The sequence below is a fragment of the Elephantulus edwardii genome, unplaced genomic scaffold (assembly GCF_000299155.1).
Source record: "Elephantulus edwardii isolate Elephantulus edwardi_28Jun2011 unplaced genomic scaffold, EleEdw1.0 scaffold00045, whole genome shotgun sequence".
Classification (NCBI taxonomy): domain Eukaryota; kingdom Metazoa; phylum Chordata; class Mammalia; order Macroscelidea; family Macroscelididae; genus Elephantulus; species Elephantulus edwardii.
This window is the reverse complement of record NW_006399795.1, coordinates 8,646,094-8,667,254: the sequence shown is the minus strand read 5'-3', so window position 1 is coordinate 8,667,254 and position 21,161 is coordinate 8,646,094. Positions and strand designations below refer to the sequence as shown.

At 47.7% G+C, this 21,161-nt stretch overlaps 1 protein-coding gene across 1 annotated transcript; it reads left to right on the top strand.

Moving 5' to 3' along the window:
- The first annotated feature begins 8,670 nt into the window (after positions 1 to 8,670).
- Positions 8,671 to 15,535, top strand: ZBTB48 (zinc finger and BTB domain containing 48). The gene is made up of 10 exons (XM_006885789.1): positions 8,671 to 9,395; positions 9,778 to 10,019; positions 12,312 to 12,423; positions 12,954 to 13,046; positions 13,325 to 13,411; positions 13,579 to 13,733; positions 14,103 to 14,239; positions 14,315 to 14,479; positions 14,918 to 15,006; positions 15,187 to 15,535. The coding sequence occupies exons 1-10, from the start codon at positions 8,703 to 8,705 to the stop codon at positions 15,481 to 15,483; spliced, it is 2,070 nt and encodes a 689-aa protein (XP_006885851.1). The 5' UTR covers positions 8,671 to 8,702; the 3' UTR covers positions 15,484 to 15,535.
- Positions 15,536 to 21,161: the final 5,626 nt, after the last annotated feature.

Below are 21,161 nucleotides of genomic sequence, written 5' to 3'. Positions count from 1 at the left end.
AGACTTTAGTCAAAGAAGTAAGGAGAGAGGAACTCATGGTTGCATGTCCTTCCTACCTGTACATTCTCATAACTTTTATTGAGAAGCTTCTCATTATGTAAGCAATAAAACATGTTAACTGGACTCTAAGATGGTTTTTTATTTTCCCCTTTTAAATTTTTAAAAACTTTTTTGGGTTCCTCCCCAAGATGTTTTTTACTGTTTTGTTTTTTTCTCTCTATTGACCTTTTCTGTTTTCATAACTACATCTTTATCAGAAGACAGCACTGGCAAGAGAAAATGGCTTTGCACACACACAACAATAAGACAGAGTGTTTGTTTTGTCTTGCTTTAGAGAAGAGTGTCTTTTTCCCCTGATGACATTCTTTACTTTTTGTTCTTTTAACTTGGTCAACTTAACAGCTACAGATAGGTATGGGTCTCTAGTTGCCAGGAGCCAAAAACCTTAAGAAAGTAACTGAAATCTCAAAGAAGAAACAAGTCCTTAAACCACAAACTCATCTACCCTGAGACCAGGAGAAATAGGTGGTGCCCAAATATAACCCCTGACTGTTTTATTGGGGTCACAATAGTTGATCCTGAATAGAATAGGAGAAAAATACAGGTCAGAACCACAATTCTTAAAATAAAAAGAAAAAAAATCGAGACAAAGTGGGACAGAGAACTTGTTGAGACTCCTATCCTGAGACAGTCTTTAAACCAAAACTTTAAACCAGTGTTTCCCGGTTTATCCATAGCTGATAAATCAAAACCAGAACGGATCAGAATTGGTAAAATATGGCTAAACCAGAATAATAACAGGAATCATGGGCTTATGCCCTGCTAGAAAGTAAATGTCCTTTCTAGAAAATAAGGGCAGCCTGCATGTTACATAGTACCCCAATCTTAAATGGAAGAGACTGAAACAATAGTTTTCTGTTCAAAATTCTCAACTTGACTTACGGACTGACTGCACTGCTTTGGTCATGAGTCACGATGTTGTTGTTAGTTACCACTGACTAACTCATGGAGGCTGTCTGTACAAAAAAATGAAACACTTTCTAATCCTGCGTTATGCCCACAATTGCTACCTGTTTGAACTCATTGTTGCGGCTATGACATTAATCTATCTCATTGAGGTGCATGATGTCTTTCTTCTGGGAGTTGCTCCTTCTGATAACATGTACAAAGTATGTGAGACCATCCTTATTTTCAAGGAATCTCTGTAACCCTGTGGTAACCTAGTCTCCCACATCAAGCCCTTGAAATGAATCACTCCAATTCTTCTAAGTAAGTCTCCCATTTTAGAACTCCAATCCATAATTTTTCCTGTTCCAATTACCACACCTACATTCAAATTTTTGAGATTTTGATCCATTCATTTCATTGGCCATGACTGAACCAGTTTGAAGCCCTGGTTTTTGGGGGTGTTTTTTTATTTTTTTCTGTGTGTGTGTGTTTTAAATGTTTGGTATTGCTTTTTTTTTAATTAATTTTAATGAAAGTTTACAGTGACTTAGTATTTACAGATATTCATTGTTTCTCTTTTCTCCCTGCCCACCCCCTCCCCCCAATTCACTTTTCTCCTTGATGATTAAAGGAAAAACTCTTTCATTGCCATGCAATCCCTCCCCGCAAGCCCACTACACTGTAAAACCTTCAAGAATCCTGTCATGACAATAATACCTAATCCTAGATCCCTTTTAAACAGTTCTCTCTCCCTCATCTGCTGCAATGCAGTATACATCATTCCTCCCCTTCTTCTCTGCCTTCCGTCAACCCCAACGCCAGTCTTATTTTACAATAGTGGCCCTATGCAATATTTGTCCTTTTGTGACTGAGATATTTCACTCAGTATAATGTCATCTAGGGTCATCCACTTAGCATAGTATTTCATGAGTTCCTTGTTTTTCAATGCAGCATAGTATCCTATTGTGTGAATATACCAGAGCTTCTCTATCCATTCATTTGTTGATGTGCACTTGGTTTGTTTCCAGCTCTTTGCTACTGTGAACAAAGCCGCAATAAACATGGGTGTGCATTTATCTGCTTGGGTGGCAGTTGTGGTTTCTTTAGGGTAAATTCCCAGAACTGAAATTGCTGGGTCAAATGGCATTTCTATTTGCAACCTTTTGCGAAAGCGCCGTACCACCTTCTGTAGTGGTTGCACCATTTTACACTCCCACCAATAGTGAATAAGGGTTCCAGTTTCTCCACACCTCGCCAGCATTTGTTGTTTGCTGTCCTGTTAAATTTTGCTATTCTTACTGGGGAAAGATGATATCTCGTAGTTGTTTTGATTTGCATCTCTCTTAGAGCTAGGGATTTTGAACATTTCTTCATGTGCTTGGTGGCCATCTGAATGTCTTCTTTGGTGAAGTGTCTATTCATATCCTCTGCCCATTTTTCAGTTGGGTTTTTTATCTTTATCTTGTTGTGGTGTGAAGCCCTGTTTTAAACCTAAAATCATGTCTATCTCCAAAGACCACAAATTTTAAAAAAAAAAAGTTCTTTATTTTAATTGTCATTTTAACAAAAGTTTACAGAAGTTAGATTTTCATTCATTTACTGTTGCAAATTTTACCCTCTCTCCCTCCTTTCCCCCTCCCCAAGTTCACTTTCTTCTTTTCACTAGCTTATTTACAAAATTCTAATACAAATTCAAACAAATTCTTTCCATTTCCCTCACCCTCCCACCTTTCAAATTTTACAACCCAATGATTAATCCCCACTTCCCCTGCACATCCACATCCCTCTGCTTCCAGCCTCTCCCACCCCTCCCAAACCCTTATACTCTTCTACAATAATGAAGACCACCTATTCTTGAAATAGAGGAGAATAACTTCTTGTAAGATCAGTTTCTCACTTAAAAATGATCAGTATAAGACCAGAAAGTCAACAATTATGTAAAAGATGAGAATAAAAAGAGGCATGGAAATGAGAGTACTAGAGTGGGGAAAAAATGGAACACTGATTGAATATTGACACATTGTGATAAATTTGACTAATATTACTGAACAATTTGTGTGGAAATTGTCAAATGAGTGTCTAACCTACTGTGTATATTTTCACCAAAACCTCAATAAAACGTTAGAATGACAAACAAAAATGAACATTCTTTGTCTTCAGCGTATTGGCTTGATAAACCAAAAATACCAAACCCACTGCCATGGAGTGAAATCTGACTCATAATAACCCTCTCCTGAATTCCCGAGGCTGTAAATCACTTTGGGAGGAGACTGCCAGTCTCTCACATTGCAGCCTGATACATTATGCACCATACTATCAGAACTCCCTTGACAGAAACAATTTAGAAACTGGCTGGTTTAAAATGGGGAGGAGTGGAGATAAAAGCATAAAAGGACTTGTTTACATGGTTTTGTGAAAATATTTATATTCAAAATGAGAGAAGACAAGGGAAAATACCCATGAAGGAGTTTTTTCTTCCTAGTGGATCTGGAGAAGAGAGGGTTGGGGAGAATGCTGATTATATAGTTCAGCTATGAGTGTTGCTAACCAGGTTGTGACTGTAAAAATCAGTATTTGTAGAAGCTGTAACTGTAAACGTATAACTTTAGTGAGGGGTACTGCTAGGCTGAACACAGTGGTCAAATTGAATAAAATCCCATATAGGTTTTGCTGTGCTGATAATCTTTTAACACTCAGAGCAAAAGAATAATATTCCCTCAGTTAAATTTTATCAGACACCAAAAAGGGTGAAGCTGAGATGACTTTTGGAAAACCTGACCAGATTAGGTGGACACCTGCAGCAGACCTCAATAGTTGGCATCTGAGTGAGCTTACCTTGAGGAAATTTTGCCATCCTGAGTTGTTTGTTCTTTTTTTAAATTTTTTTATTATTATTTCAATGAAAATTTACAGAGACTTTGGATTTCCATTCATTCAATGATGCACTTTTCTTCCCTCCCAGCCCTCCCCCTCCCAGTACACTCCCCTTTTGGAAAAGAAAAAGAAAAATTCTTTCATTGTTTTACAATTCCTACCCCCAGGTCGTGGATCATAACAAACTGTGGCTGACTCTGAGAAGAATGGGAATCCTAGTACATTTAATCATGCTAATGCGAATCCTATACTTGGACCAAGAGGCAGTCGTCAGAACAGAGCAGGGCAACACTGCATGGTTCAAAATTGGGAAGGGTGTACGTCAGGGATGTGTCCTGTCTCCATACCTTTTCAGCCTGTATGCAGAGCAGATTATTCGAGAGGCTGGGCTCTATGAGGAGAGGCGTGGCGTTAGGATTGGTGGACGATCTATCAACAATTTGCGTTATGCAGATGACACAGCCTTGCTCGCTGAAACTGAGGAGGACCTCATGCACTTACTGCAGAGCGTCAAGGACTGCAGCCTTCAATATGGACTGAGGCTCAATGTTAAGAAGACAAAAATTCTCACCACTGGACCGATCGGTAGCATCAGGATGGATGGCGAAGAGATTGAGATTGTTCACAACTTCAGTTTGCTCGGCTCCACGGTCAACACTCTTGGCACCAGTAGCCAGGAAATAAAAAAACGTATTGCGATGGGAAAGTCTGCGGTTAGGGACCTCTCCAAAATACTGAAGAGCAACAGTGTCTCTCTGGAGACTAAGGTGCGCCTGATACAGGCCATGGTTTTTGCAATCACTTGTTACGCATCAGAGAGTTGGACAATGACTAGGGAGGATAGAAGGAGAATTGATGCCTTTGAGCTGTGGTGCTGGAGAAGAGTATTGAGAGTACCATGGACTGCCAAGAAAACAAACAGATTCATCGTAGAGAGGATTAAACCAGGCTGCTCCTTGGAGGCAAGGATTCTGGGGCTTCCTCTGACATACTTTGGACATGCTGTAAGGAGAGACAGGTCTTTAGAGAGGGACATCATACTGGGTAGAGTGGAGTGACAGCGCAGGAGGGGAAGACCCTCTATGAGGTGGATTGATTCAGTGACTGGGGTACTCGGGATGGGTGTGTCAGAGACAGTGCGATTGGCACAGGATAGAGCAGGGTTTAGGGCTGTTGTACATAGGGTCGCTATGAGTCACAAATGACTCGACGGCACATAACAACAATAACGACTCCCAGGTCCACTCCACTATGCAGCCTTCGTTCTGGACTCCCATCATGACAAAAATACCTAATCACATATCCCTTTTAAACAGTTTTCTTCCTCATCTGTTTCAATGCAGTATACAGTATTTATCCCATCTTTTTCAGTCTCCCCTGAGCCCCAATGTCAGTCCTGTTTTACAACAGTGGTACCATGCAGTATTTGTCCTTTTGTGACTGTGATACTTCACTCAGCATAATGTCCTCCAGGGTCACCCATTTTGAATAATATTTCATGAGCTCCTTGTTTTTCAATGCAGCATAGTATTCCATTGTGTGAATATACCACAGTTTCTCTATCTATTCATTTGTTGATGGGCACTTAGGTTGTTTCCAACTCCTTTCTATTGTGAGCAAAGCTGCGATAAACACGCATATGCATATATCTCCTTGGGTGGCAGTTATGGTCTCTTTGGGGTATATTTCCAGTAGTGGAATTGCTGGGTCAAATGGTATTTCTATTCGCAACCTTTTGAGAAAGTGCCACACTGCCTTCCACAGTGGTTGCACCATTTTACACTCCTACCAGCAGTGAATAAAGGTTCCAGTTTCTCCACAACCTCGCCAGCATTTGTTGCTTGCTGTTTTGTTAAATTTGATTGAATTTTTATATTTTAGTTTACTTTAGTGTACCGTTTGAATCAGATAAGACTGGCACAGGAGGAGTTTGCCCCTCCTTCTCCAGCAGAGCATCTGATGGATTCAAACCGCACACCTTCGGGATTGCAGTGCAGCTTCTTTGCCCCAGGCCACCAGAACGCCCTGCCATCATGAGTTGTTAACGGCTATTCTGAACTGGTAAGATGGTTGAGGGGGCAAATTATTCTCCAAATGAAGAAGCATGGCTCTATAAAATAGCGAGTGGCCTTTGGTGTAGTCTATTACTTAAAAAGACTGTTTTAATCATGCATGATCTTGTATGTCCCACACAGTGACTGGGTTGTGGTTTGTTGTTTTTATGTGCCGTCAAGTTGCTTATGACTCATAGTGACCCTATATATAACAGCTCTGACCCCTGTTCTAACCTGAGCCAACTTTACTGTCTCCGACACACCTACTCACATTACTCCAGTTACTGAATCAATCTTGTCCACCCTCCCAAACAAAATGTCCCTCTCCAAGGGTTGGACCCTCTTCTCAACATGCCCAATGTATGTCAGATGGAGCCTCAGCAAATAAGGTGCTTGTGGTTCACCAATGAGATTAGACAGCCACTAATAATGTAAATAAGGTGCAAGGAGACTCTGTGGAGAGAACACATGCAAATAAGGTGCATGGAAATCTAATGAGGTGATTGGTCAGTTTTAGTATTCTGCTAGGCTCTGGAGGCTTAGTGGTCAAGAGTTGTACTGCCAAACCAAAGATACGTGGTTCTAATTCACCACCTGCTCCACAGGAGAAAAATAAGCAATCAATTCTCCTTCAGTTTGCTGCCCAAGAAATCTCACTGGACGATTAGTTATGAGTCAATTTCAACTTGGTAGTACCTAACAGTAACAACAGGCCAATGCCAGAGCAGACGGGGATTACAAACCACAAGATGGGCAGTCAGGTGTGGAACCTTTGGATCCAAATCCCCATGTCGAGAACTTTCTAAACTCAGGTGATGGAGGAAGAGAGCTGTCATAGCGAAGTTGGTAAGAGATAGCAAAAAGCAGCAACAGAGAAATAGTGGCAGCAGAATCAGAAGACTAGTATGGTACATGGAATTTCTGGGCTCCTGGAGCAATGCAGCTCCAGTGGTGTATTGACCCACTGAACATCTTTATGGAGGAGGCTTTCTGGTGAGAGTGATAAAATTAAACATTTATTGGGAAACTTAAAAAGCTTTGCAACACTTGCTGCACCAGGGCAGAATCCAGTCTGAAGGCACCAGGGGCTGGTAGACAGGCCTGCCTGTGGCATAGCAAATGAGCTCTCTGGGCTCAAGGGCTGCCTTCCGAGTGACTCCTGATCCTGACTTGTTAATTCATTACTTCTCTAATATACCTGATTAAAAAAAGATAATATGGTCTCTGAGTTATGTGTGGCATTGCAAACACAGCAGAACAGTACTGTGGAAGGAAAGGCCCGTTGTCAGAAGGGGGGTGGGATTGGGAAGACTGGACTCTGGCCTCACAGAAATCAGCCTTATGTAGACAGATTTTTGTGTTGATTTTCCTTTGCCTCGTGAATGTAGGATGTGGCCGGGAGGGATGCTTGGAAGGGTGGAGGGACAGTGCAAGAAAGGCAGACCTTGGATGACATGAACTGACATGTTGTGTACTGTAGACCCATAACTCACCCTCCAGCAGGTTTTCAGAGGCAGTTAATTGCACTGCGAAAAGATTTCCCATCATCCTATGAAGCAGCTGGTGGCGTTGAACCACGTGCCTTTGGAATTGCAGCATAGCTTCTTGCCACTAGGCCACCAGAGCTCCGATGATATGTCCCAATGACATAATAACTGGATAATGGAGGTAGGTGTGTCAAATAGGGCAGGGTTCAGAGCTATTATGCATAGGGTGCAGTGGACTTAACGGAACATAAATATACACCACACACCCACATCCCGTTTTCACATAATTCTTCTTGTTGTTGATTGCCTTCGAGTCGAGCACGACTCATAGCTACCCTATGAACAAAAGCTCTGAAGCCTTTCTATAGAACTATCGACATTTTTCAAAGTTCCTAGAGTTTCCAGAGACATGTTGTTTAGGCAATGTATGCCACTCCTGCTTCCAAAAAAGAGATGAAATGTGTAGCTGGGTCTTGGCTGCGTTTTCTGTCTGGGTAGATGGAGTAAGGTGTCGCGTCAAGTCTAAGTGCGATGCAGAGGGACCAACAGCCAATATAAAAATACCCACATCAAGCCCAGAAAAACCCTTCAGGGCGGCTTGGTGTTCCTAGGCAACCACAGCAGGCGGGGCTCTGGAGCGTAGAGCTGCGTGCCCCCGCCCCTTTCTGCTCTCTATTGGCTGACCCTCGCTCTCAGGGGCGGGATCTAGAGGTCTTACGCGGCCGAGTCGCCCCTCCCTGCCGGCGCTCCCTGACGTCACATCCGGCGCAGGCTCTAGCGGCTGTCTGTGCGCGGTCGGGCGGGGGTGTTCCGTCCCTGTGGTTGTGTTGTGGCGGCGACACGGGTGGTACCGCGCAGGTGAGAAGGGCACAGGGTGAGGGCGAAAGGAAGAGGGCCATTGCGACCGCTAACAAGCGTGTGACTGGCGCCTTCCTTCTGACCACTCAGAACCTGTAGGCGCAGCGTGGCTTCATCTCACCTGACCGCTTCCCCACTTCCCCCTGCTGGTGCTCTCCTGCCAGTCCTGCTCCTCGTCTTCCCAAACTCAGATTCCTCTAAGCATTCCCTCTTTATGACCCTCGCTCTTTTCCCCTCCATGCCTTCCCTGAGCCCCTCACCACCTGTCTTCTCTGGCTAGTCCGACCACGGGCCGCTCACTTGTCACTCATAACCCGGGAGGCGGTCAGTCACTGTCCTCAGCGTCCATCCTCTAACCTTGACCCCAGCCTGCCCTCTGTTGAATATTTGAGCAAAGCAAACTGCTTCTCTCTCTTATCTCTCACCCAGGGGCTTTTTCCTCTGCTTTGCCACCCAGGTGTCTCTTCCACCGCTCCAGACCATGGATGGCTCCTTCGTGCAGCACAGCGTCAGGGTCCTGCAGGAGCTTAACAAGCAGCGAGAGAAGGGCCAGTATTGCGACGCCACCCTGGATGTAGGAGGCCTCGTGTTCAAAGCCCACTGGAGTGTTCTGGCCTGCTGCAGCCACTTTTTCCAGAGCCTCTATGGGGATGGCTCAGGGGGCAGTGTTGTCCTCCCTGCTGGCTTCGCTGAGATCTTTGGCCTCCTGCTCGACTTTTTCTACACTGGACACCTTGCCCTCACCTCGGGGAACCGAGATCAGGTGCTCCAGGCAGCCAGGGAGTTGCGAGTGCCAGAGGCTGTGGAACTGTGCCAGAGCTTTGAGCCCCCAAACTCAGGGGGACAGGCCCCGAATGGCCAAGGTGGGTTGGAGAAACCTGCCTCCCCAGGTGAGAGCAGCTGCCTCAAGGAGTCAGCAGCAGACTTGGAGGAAGAGGAAGTTGGAAAGACAATGGGTGAGGCCCCCAGGGGCCAGGAGCCCAGCAACAGTCACAGTGCTCAGAAGCCCTTGCTGGGTCCTTCTGCTCAGAATGAAAGCCCTTCCTTCCTCCGTGGGAATGTCAAGCAGACCCTGAAGCTTGGATCCCCAGAGGACAAGGAGCCTGAGGACTGCAAAGTGCCCCCAAGACCTTTCGAGGCTGAAGGTGCCCAGCTGCAGGGTGGGAGTCACGAGGTACCTGTGCCCAGGGTTCTAGGAACAGGGTGCTAGACATTGGGGGGAGACACACTTTTCTGGCATAACCCTGGTCTCCAAGGAGTAGCCTTTATTACATGGGTTTGGGACAAAAGACTTTTTCCACACCTAGGACAGAGCTCTTGTGGCCATGTCTGTAGCTTCAGGTGAGAGCTGTCCATGGTGCCTCGTGTCCTGTGATGCAGTGCGCTGCGTCAGGGGCCCAGGTAGTTCCTCAGGCTCCCACTTCCCCCTTGCCTTCCTTGGGACCTTGAAGGTCACTGTTGAGGACACTCTGGGGCATATTAGGTTGGGGTCTAGAAAGGAAATGGAGCTGATTTTGGTGGTGACTTTTACTTTTCCTGCTGCCTCTTTGCTGTAGTGGGAAGTGGTGGTCCAAGTGGAGGATGATGGGGAAGGTGATTACGTGTCTGAGCCTGAGACTGTGTCTGCTAAGACGAAGTCCGATGTAATCACAAAGGCCTGTGCAGCTGAGCCGGCCCTGGGCTTAGGCTCCCTGGTGGCCGAGCCCATGGAGAATAGAAGAGGTACAGTGGGACCAGTCGAATGCCCCACTTGTCACAAAAAGTTCCTCAGCAAATACTATCTGAAAGTCCACAACAGGTAAACACTCTCCTTTTCTGTTCCTTTTTTGCATTTGCTTTTTGGGGGAAGGGTCTGCACACCCCACTCATAGGCTGTGTGTGCCCACAACTCCTTCTCACACCCACTGAATGCTGGCTTTGGGTCATCTCTACTTGTTAGGGACCAAGGACTCAATCTAGTTAGAGTCCTTCCACTGCTTGCTTCTGACTACAACCCTGTGGTTAGGGATAGGTTTGTGGGCATCTTGTTTCACCCTCTGTGCACTTTGACACCCAGCTGGCTTCTGCCACGAGGTGAGAGGAGTGTGTGGCTCTGAGTTCTGACCTTCATTGTCTTTAAAACTGAGTAGTTGGGCTTTAGGCCAAGATGCTGATCTTTAGGGTGGGTACTATCCATGTTTCTGAAGAAATGTTGGTCTTCACCTGAGTCTCATGCTCAGAGAACGCGCAGGAGAAGCCAGGTAAAATGCAGACTGCCCTGAGCTTCCTTCCTCCCTAGAGAATGTCACGACTCCCTTCACTGCAGCTGCCCCCGAGCAGAGTGTGCAGGCGCACACTCACAGGTCAGTGGCTTGTAAAAAAGACCATACGTCCAAGTTACAGTGTCCAGGAAGGCAATAGGTGGCAACATGTGGCAGTTTTAACTTAGTAAATAAAAGTTCTGTTCCTCAGGACATACTGGCTGCATTTCAAATGCTCAACAGCCGCTTGGCCAGTGTGGACTTGGAGTATTTTCATCACTATTGAATTCTCTGGAACATGTTACTCCCATGTTTATGGAGCCACCGGGGTGGCACGTTAAAGGACATGCGTTTCAGTACCCTAGCCCATGACCTCACTGTTTCCCCACAGGGCTTTTTCTTGAACATGTCAAGTGAGGCACACATTTAAAAGGTTATAAAAGTCTGCTGCTGGAGCTGCAGTGCCCTGTGTCCCTCTACTTTCTTCTAGGATGTTTGCCACCAAGAGGAGTTTTGAGAACATCCCAGTGTGGGAGGAAGCTTGGGGCAGTCTGAGTGCTGCTGCCTGAGCTCTGCAGGTGCCCCGCCAGCATGAAGCTCTGGTGCACAGCACTGCTCTTATCCTTATTTTGGACTTAGGACCTGACTGGAAGGGAAGCATGATGACAAGGACAGGTGACATGGCAGCATGAATGAGCAAGGTGTTTGGCCTCTGACAGGTTGGTAGGTGCTATATATGTGCTGCTTATGAAAGAACCCTGAGATTAAGGGTCATTTAAACTTTTCTTCATTCTACACACCATCAAGATTCTCTGGGCATTCAGGACACTTTAGTGAACTCAGAGTTCTCTTGAGTTACTTCCTAGCAGGGCAATGCACGTAACAGATGTGGCCATTGAGGAAACTACAGTATATGGAACATGAGAAGCACTAGAGGAAAAAAGTGTGCAGTGCTTCAGGCTGGAGGGTTCAGGGTGGGTGTGGTTGCAAATTTATTTTTCATTTAAAAATTTTTTATTGTGATTTGAGTTAAAGTGTAGAGAGCAAATTGCTTTTCCTTTCTTGCTTGCAGTTTTAAATAGAGATGCTCTTGTGTAGACTCACGGAGAAGTGAGATTGGAGCAGAGACTTGAGGATGAGAAAGGTAGTTGAGTGAAAGCCCCAAAGGCCTTGAGGTTGGAGCCAGGCTGCTGCATTGGAACTAAAGCTGGGAACCCCACACGCCAGAGTAGATGACAGAGCACCTGTGGGTCCTTCCCAGCGTGACAGAGTAACTGCAGAGTTTCGAGCAGCCAAGGGATGCACTGTGACTTGAACCTTGTAACCACTATGTTCAGACCAGGCCAGGAGTGGAAGCAGTGTGACCAGGCTGGAGACTCAAAGCCACACCTAAGTTGTCAGAGGAGGTGAAGTCAATATCTTGAAGGTGGATGGAGCCCATGAAGTTCCAGGGTGACTGAATTGTTTCTCCAGGTCATTAGGACTCCAGGGTTGTTTCTGCTTCTGAAGAGCATGCTGCATCACTCTCAGCCTCTGTTGTGGTCAGGGTGGTGATGGTGGCAGCTTGGTGAGGCTAAGGAGGTGAGCTTGAGGCCTGCTCTATGCTGTAGTCCTGCAGGATCTCCACTGCACAGGCATTCTGGGTTTACCCTGCAGCAGATGTCTCAGCCTAGATGAAGGGGCCTGCCCTGCCTGGGGCTTTCTGGGATCAGACTGAGCCCCATGGTGAGGCTGGGCTGGTCTCATGACAGCCCTTCTCCTGTCTTCTGGTTAGCCCTGGGGCACTAGGGGAGGCGGGGAGAGGCCATAGGCCTCTTCAGCCCCCAACCTTCCATGGCTACTCTTGGCAGGAAGCATACTGGAGAGAAACCCTTTGAATGTCCCAAATGTGGGAAGTGTTACTTCCGGAAGGAGAACCTCCTGGAGCATGAAGCCCGGAACTGTATGAACCGCTCAGAACAGGTACTTGGAGCTGGCCCAGGCCCTGTGGGTGGGTGGGCATGCTGGCCTGAGAGCTCCATTTGGGGTAGGGCTGTGGACTCAGGAGAGCCCCAGTGTTCTCAGATGCTATATGGTCCAGGGCCTGCTTTACAAGGACAAGCCCAAGAGGAGGGGCTCCTGCAGACTGTGGGTGTGTCCACTCCTCTTTGGGCTTTGGAGAAAGAGTGTGTATACACAGGGAGCAGCTGCTGTAAGGCTCCTGGCTGGGTTCCTCTCCTGCCCCATCACCAGCCACAGATGGCAGTACTCATCAAAACCACACCTTCCCTTCCCCAGAGGCCTGCTTGGCAGGAGAAAGGCCTGCTGTGCTGGGTTTGCGGTCCCTGGTGGTGGTCAGGGCAGGCTGGTTATGTGTTGCCCTCTCCCACCCGAGCGTCACACCTCCCCCAGGCAAACTCCTCCCAGCAGCAAGTGGAAACCCGGGCAGAGGCTGCCGCCATGGGCAGAGGCCCCCCCCTGATGCCGGCCCTGCTTGCCCTTCACACTGCCAGGTCTTCACGTGCTCTGTGTGCCAAGAGACCTTCCGTCGGAGGATGGAGCTGCGAGTGCACATGGTGTCCCACACAGGGGAGATGCCCTACAAGGTCAGGCTCAGGCCCTCCCTGTAGGGTGTGGATGGAGAGGTGCAGCCCCAGGACCCCTCTTGCTGAGCTCTTTGTGAGGGTGGTGTCACACTTTCCCTGACATCCTTTTTAGTCTCTTTCTTTCTAGCCTCACTGAGAACTATGCCCCTGGCCCCTTCTTCACCCCAGACAGATGAGCCTCCCTGCATCTGGGGCCCTGCCCACCTGTTCCTGCCCTGATGGCTTGGGTGGCCAGGCCTCTGTCATTGCCTTGAGGTGACTGAGGACCTATTTTCTAGTGTTCCTCCTGCTCCCAGCAGTTCATGCAAAAGAAGGACTTGCAGAGCCACATGATCAAGCTGCATGGAGCTCCTAAACCCCATGCCGTAAGTGCCACGTGATACCAGGGTCAGGCTTGCTCTGATGCTAAAGACTGGAGGGGTGAGGTGGCTAGAACCATGGATACAGTGGCTGGCTGGCTGGCAGCTGCTGTGTGGGTGGTGGAGAGGAATGGGAGCCCTGCCTTGTCCTCACTGCCCCCTCTGCCCAGCAGTGTCCCACCTGTGCCAAGTGCTTCTTGTCGAGAACAGAGCTACAGCTGCATGAGGCCTTCAAGCATCGTGGTGAGAAGCTGTTCGTGTGCGAGGAGTGTGGGCACAGGGCCTCCAGCCGCAACGGTCTGCAGATGCACATCAAGGCCAAGCACAGGTGTGGGCTGTCTTCCTCTCCAGCTCCTGGGCCAGCTGCTGGCTGGCTGGCAAGGCAGTACTCGGATATTCACCTGAGATCAAAGTGTGCCCTTATCCCCATATCTAGAGCCTGCTTCCTTCTTAGGACACAAACTAGAGAAGAGGAAGAGCTTGCTAGGCAGAGTAGGAGGGGGTTTCTGTGTCTCCATGGACAAATTTGTGATCCTCGGTTTTGCCTCCTGGACCTCGGCCTCCTAGTGTCCTGTGATTCTTGGCTTTGTAAAGATGGAGGTGGGTGGGGCCTCGATAGGACATAGATTGGGTCTGGCAAGGGTGCAGGAGCAGCTTGCCTCGGTGACATGTCTGCCCTGTGTTCCTGCCTGAACAGGAATGAGAGGCCCTATGTCTGTGAGTTCTGCAGCCATGCCTTCACCCAGAAGGCCAACCTCAACATGCACTTACGCACGCACACAGGGGAGAAGCCCTTCCAGTGCCACCTCTGTGGCAAGACCTTCCGAACCCAAGGTGAGACTGGCTCTGCCCTGCTACTGCTGGGCCCCAGTGCCAGCCAGGCAGCTGAGCCCTCACTTGTCCTTGCAGCCAGCCTGGACAAGCACAACCGTACCCACACTGGCGAGAGGCCCTTCAGCTGTGAGTTTTGTGAGCAGCGCTTCACCGAGAAGGGGCCACTCCTGCGACACGTCGCCAGTCGCCACCAGGAGGGCCGGCCTCACTTCTGCCAGATCTGTGGGAAAACCTTCAAAGGTACCTGGGCTGCTGATCATTGCTTTGTCTTTTCCAAGGGGAGGTCTGGGTCACCTGCATTTCCTGCTGGTGTGAGGTAAAAGGCTTCAAAGGAGAGATGGGTCACAGTACTGATTTTCAAAAACATTCTCAGGACTATAACTCTGCTGGTGGGGCCTTTTAGCATTTTATGGTTGAGCAGTGGAGAGTAGAGCTGCTTTCACCAAAGTGGAGGTGGGCTCCCAGTACGGTAGTGATTTCAGGGTGGCACTGGGGAGCCCTGGCCAGGTTCCGTACAGCAGTGGGTGCCCAGGACTGGCAGAGAAATCCTCCTCAGCCACCTTGCTTTCTACCTGTTTCCCCATGAGCCTTGGGGCTCCCAGTAATCAGTCTTTAAGGGCCTGCTCCTGGCCCACTGCCCTTATCTGGAGGCTCCTCACCCTACTTTTCCTCCTGCAGCCGTGGAGCAGCTGCGTGTGCATGTCAGGAGGCACAAAGGAGTGAGGAAGTTCGAGTGCACAGAGTGTGGCTACAAGTTCACTCGGCAGGTGAGATGGAGGACGGAGCCCAAGCTCCCTGAAGCCTCTCAGGCTCCCCAATTCCAGCCCTCAGAACCCCCCTTCAGCCCAGACCCACCAGCCCTGAGCTCCTTCTACCTCAGACCCTTCTTCCTCCAGCCCGACACTCCCTCCACCCCTAGCCCTGAGCTCCTGCATTCTCTATCTCAGGCTCACCTTCGGAGACACATGGAGATCCATGACCGAGTGGAGAACTATAACCCGCGGCAGCGGAAACTCCGGAACCTGATAATTGAGGACGAGAAGATGGTGGTGGTGGCTCTCCAGCCACCCGCCGATTTGGAGGTGGGCTCAGCCGAGGTGATCGTGGAGTCCCTGGCCCAGGGTGGCTTGGCCTCCCAGCTCCCTGGCCAGAGACTGTGTGCAGATGAGAACTTTGCTGGCCCAGGTGTCATGGAGCCCTCACTCATCATCACAGCTGCCATTCCTGAGGACTCGGACACGTAGTCCACCCTGCCACTGTGGCCCCATCTCCAAATAAACCACATGACTTTGGACTTTGATGTTCTACCGCAGTCATCGGTCCTTTTCTCAGGTCAAGATTCCAGTGATCCACCTCACCCCCATTCCCTGCTTCATCCCTCTAGAGAATAACTCAGTCTGTGGCTCCCCACATGTCAGGGGATGGTAGTTTGGGGGCTCTGACTGTGAACCTGGACCCTCTTACATTGATTTTTTTTTGGTCCCTCATTCTGTCCAGAGATAGAGACAGCATTATTGTTGCTGCTTTATACTTGTGATAGCCAGATAGGGGTAGAAATCATCACTGTCTTTGGAAGTCAAAGCAGAGTGGTCAGGACTCCTGACTTGTTGGCTAGTAAAGACTCAGTCAATCCTGCTGGGATCTGTGGAGGATCAGGTTTGCAGCCAGGCGGGCTTTAGACCCTGGCTGGAGCATGCTCACCAGAGGTGTCCTTCCCTGCTCCCCAGTGGACAGAAGCCCAGGCCTAGCATGGTGAGAGGCCTTGTGGCTCTGGCTGCAGCCCTAGTCTCCAGACTCCAGTCATGTGGAGTTGTGTATGTTCTGTGCTTGTTTATGTGTGTGTTCTGTGGGACGTAGGACGTAGGCACCTGTGCTTAAATTCCTTCCCAGCTCAACAAGTTAGTAACTAACTGCTCCAGGCTTCCTTTCCTCACTTTTTTTTTCTTTTCTTCTCCCTGCCTCTTTTTAAACAGTCCCTCCGTAAGGACTATCCACTTAGCTTTGTATCCAAAGACGAAATTTGTAGGTGAAAGGAGTTAGCCTTCATTACAGACTGGTTAATTTCAGGGTCGAAAATATGGAATGCTTCACGAATTTGCGTGTCATCCTTGTGCAGGGGCCATGCTAATCTTCTCTGTATCGTTCCAATTTTAGTATATGTGCTGCCGAAGCGAGCACCCTTTCCTCACTTTTAATGGAATAAGTACTAACAACTTCATAGACAGATGAGAAAAACAGTGGTTACAGTTACCCAGAGCTGTATCACAGCATCCAAAATTGGGGGTTGAAAAGAAAGAAAACACCAAAACCAACAAAATTGGGGTTAAGGATCTGCTGTAAAGGAGGCCCACACTGCCTGATAAACTGGCATGCACTCTGGGCTGCTACCTCAGCCTAGCTGGCCAAGACCTGGACTCCTCTCTACTGCTTCTTGGTATTCCTCAAGTCTCACAAGGCTGAAGCTGTCCGGCGTATGATCTAGCTTCTCAAGCTGGGTAGCATCACCTCTGCCATGTGCAGTTTAGTCAAAGCTCCTTGTTGCTGGGTGCTGACAAGTTGCCTAGGACTCGGTGACTCTGTGAACAATGAATGTGAACCTTGCCTTATCCTATACCATCCTATCTCCAGTATGCTTCAGTCTGCTGTTAAAATCACTGTTCTCTTATTGTTAGGAGTCTTCTTATTCCCATAAAATTGTTTCTGATATTCAAATGGAGGAGTTTTTAAATTGCCCCACCTAAAATACCCAGATCCATATTTGTTCCCCATTCCCAAAGATCCAAATGCCTTAAATTTATGAGTAAGGAAAATTACAATCTGGGGTGATGTCTGGATCCTTACTACTAATTTGAGAATTTCTGACTAGAAGTTGCCCCTACGGTGACCCACCTATTTTGTGGGATATGCCTGGGAGTCGCAATCTACTTTCAATTAAAATGATCCAATGATAATGTGCAAACTATTGAACAATGTTATTATCATAGGCAAGTGAAATCTTGCTGAAGATTATTAGAAAACTGCTGAAATGGAACAAATATCAGATAGGAACTTGCAGAAATTAAAGTTCGATTCAGAAGAGGCTGTGGTATAAGGGATATCATTGCTGATGTCAGGTGGATGTAGGCTGAAAGAGAATAGCAGAAAGCTCTTTGTGTTTTATTGATTATGCTAAGGCATTTGTGTGGATCATAAATTATAGCTAACACTGAGAAAACTGGGAATCCCAGAGCACTTAATTGTGCTTATGTGAAACCTATCTATAGACCAAACAGCAGCTGAACAGAACAAGGGAGTTTTCCTGGTTTAAAAGGAAAGGTGTGTATCCGGGTTGTGTACTTTCTCTCAATTCATTTGCAGAACAAAATCATTTAAAAAGCTGGGCCATAAGAAGAATGTGGCATCAGGATTGGAGGAAGAAGAATCATCAACAACCTGCTTTATGCTGATGATACAACCTTGCTTGCAGAAGATAGGAAACACTCCAGAAGATCAAAGACTTGAGTCTTGAGTATGAGTTGTATCTGTCTCAACATCAAGAAACAAAAATTTTCACCTCAGGACTAAGAGGCAGCATCATAATATGGAGAAAAGATTGAAGTTGTCAACAATTTAACTTGGATCCACAATTTGGATCCACAATCGATGTTCATGGTGGTAGCAGTCAAGAAATCAAAAGCTGTGTTGCACTGGGGAAGTCTGTCAAGGACCTCTCCAAAGGGCTAAGGAGCAGGGAGGGCAATTTAAAGACCAAGGTGCACCTGATCCAAGCCATGGTCTTCAGCTGCTTCCCATGCATCTGAAAGTTGGACAGTGACTAAGGACTACAGAAAAATTTATGCCTTGAATTAGTGTTGGTGAAGAGGACTGAATATATTGTGGACTACCAAAAGAACCTGCAGATCTGTTTTGAAATGTAACCAGAGTGCTCCTTAGAGGCAAGGGTGTGAAACTCTTATTTACTTTGGGTATATTTTCAGAAGGAACCAGTTCTTTGATAGAGACATTATGGTGGAAAAGTAGATGAGTAAAAAGAAGGAAAACATGACCACATGGCTTGAGCATGACAGAGATCTTGAGGATGACTCCAGATAGGGCATAGTTCAGATCTGTTCGTAATGTCAATTCAGTGGCATCTAAGAATAACCCGGCAAGCTTTGGTGGCCTAGTGGTAGGAAACTGCACTGCAATCCCAGAGGTGCATGGTTCAAATCCACCAGATGCTCTGCTGAAGGAGGAGGAACAATCGCCTCCTGTACCCGTCAGATCCAGTTTGACGGTATACACATAAAATGAATGAATGAATAAATAAAAAGAACTATTGTTCTTTTTATACGGTTATTACCCGTATTAAGTGCTGAAGGGCAGTGCTTGGCATGAATAATGGATAAACTCGATCAGCAACAGTGATGGCCATGACCTGAACCGCTGTAGAGCCTGGAATTACTACTGCTTCCTGAAACTTCGCCTCCACATGAAATTCCTCCCAAGTGTGAGGCTGGACAACATTGCCTTTCTGATCCAGAGCCCATCTTGACCATCTCCTCTCCTTTTTCCTTTGGCCATTGCAAGCTCAACCTTAAGGACAGCATTCACTTGCAGTAATTGGCATGCTTGGTTCCTAATTTCCTATATAGGTTATAAGCTGCTTCGGATCTGTCTTGGGAATAGTATTAAAACTACAGCCTCAAGTTATTTCCCTTCCAAGCCCAGGCACTGGCCCTTCCTTAGCTAAAGTTGCTTCTGTGCTTTGATCACTGAGGGAGAAATGAAAAGCATTCCTAAGCTTGGTGGCTCACATGGATTCTGCTTGTCTTGAAAATCTTCCATTTTTAAGGGCTCCACCTCACAAGTCAAGGTTTGCAGCGGTCTATGATCATTCTATCACAGGCTAACACACCAGATTGGGTCACGATGGCCAATGGCAGCTTCTCCATGTGGATATTGTAAGGCTTAAGCCGCATGCCTCCCTTGGTGTCTCCTGGGCTTGACTTCTCTCCCCACTACAACATACCTTGACATACCTCTGATTGAGACAAAGAGCCTCCATCACTTTGTCCCTATGGGACAGCACATGCCTCGGGCTCTACACACCTGCCCAGTCCCTGTCAGTACTGGGATCCTTTCACACTGCTGCTGGCAACCAATCCTTCCTCTACATGTTTGGCTTCATCCCAGAGGATTCCCAGATAAAGACAGAGGCAGTAACATCCAATATATAGGAAATATTTTTTATTTCAAAAAGTTTGAAGGTATCCTACAACCATACATAAGATTCTGGACATGTAAGCCTACAGAACAAACAAAAATAAATACCCAGCTCTGCCCCACATGCTCTGGGGTGGAATTTGATGTGGACACTGGAGGGCCAGTGTCCTTCATTATGTAAGAGAACCTCTAAAACCATATAAATATAGAATACTAGGTCACCATTAAATACTCGTCACGATCTCCATAATTTAACTTGTCTTATAGACAGAAACGTTTTGTACACACAACACTAACACCAGCTGACCTGGTCTCTGTCCAGGTCAATGTGCAGACTTCCTGAAGAGGTGGGAACTCTGCAGCCTATAAGCCAGGAGGAGCAGAGGTTTCTGAAGGGTATTTTGATGGCAAAGACTTGGGGAGCTCACAGGAGAGAGGGACACAAAGTCCATCTCCTAACCATTGAACCACCATGTGGTGCCAAAAGATGCTGGTCAGTCACAAAGCGGTCAGCAGGGGAAAAGCTGGGCACTGATCACCCTGCAGTCCAGCACTGTACCACCTCACTCCCACGAAGTTTTCCAAGGAACACCTTCTGACTCCAGAAAACACCCATCAGCCTGGGCTCATGTTGTAACAGTCTGCCTGAATGCATAAGCTAGAGAGGCACATTTTGTAGGGGGAAATGGGATCAAGAATGCATTTGAAACATCCCTGTCCCCATGCAAGTTTTACTTGATCATCCCCCAACTCAGCCCTTGGAAAACCCTTGATCTCTGGAGAGCCCGCATAAGCCTTTTCAAGGTGAAGAGTTTTACAAGTACAAAGTGCAGAACATGCCTAGTCAGTCTCCACTGCAATTCCTACTGTGCTTTCTTGGGCTTCTAAAGGGACCTCTAAGGGACAAGCCCAAAGAAAGGGCCCCAAGAGCCTTCTCTTGGGAAGGAGGCCCCACCTCCTAGAATTGACCTTGGACTAGCAGCTGTCACATCTACTGGATGTGACAGCTCTTAGAAGTGATGGGAGCACTTTCTCTAAACCGAAGCTCTGTGCTTGACTCTTATTACAGATCCAGAGCAGGGAGTTGGCATAATCAGGAAGCAGCCCCCGCCCCAGCCTAATCACTCCCTGCTGTGGGAGGGACAAGCCATGGCACACAGGCAGCCCAGGCCTCTCTGATTGTAAGGTCAACGATGGCAAGCCCTACAATGTACAGACAGCTTCTAAGAGGGCCCAGCCCACTGGGCAAGGCACTAACGCCAGAAGTAGTCCATGCAGTGAGGGCTGAGGGAGCTAGTCATCTCTAGGCACCAGGGTAAGCAAGCCTTTATTCACTTTGAGAACACACCCCAAGGAACAGGGGTGAGGAGTAAGGGACCTGAGGAAACAGAGGCCCAGGATCCAAGGTCAGGCACAGGAATGGGGCACAAAACAAGCCCTTGGACAGAAGGTTCCAATCTTCTTCCACACGAGTCCTCAGCCAGGACCTGACTCGACAGCTCATGCACAGCTCAGCAGCAGCAGTGGACACAGTGAATGACCACTGGGAGGGGAGGTGACAGCTGGCTGGTCTAACCGCCAGAAGGCCAAGTCAGCTCCCTCCCTCACGCCAGGCATCAGGAACTGAAGCAGTGCCAGAGGCTCCTCACTGTCACGCAAGAGGAGGCAGGCAGGCAGGCGTCCCAACTGGGAGGCCCGCCAGGGCCAGGAGAAACTC

Excerpts from the sequence above, each read along its gene's own strand:
- ZBTB48 (XM_006885789.1), top strand. The coding sequence starts at position 8,703 with ATGGATGGCTCCTTCGTGCAGCACAGCGTCAGGGTCCTGCAGGAGCTT. Across the intron at positions 13,734-14,102 it reads CACATCAAGGCCAAGCACAG|GAATGAGAGGCCCTATGTCT; the intron begins GTGTGGGCTGTC and ends CTGCCTGAACAG. Across the intron at positions 14,240-14,314 it reads CAAGACCTTCCGAACCCAAG|CCAGCCTGGACAAGCACAAC; the intron begins GTGAGACTGGCT and ends TTGTCCTTGCAG.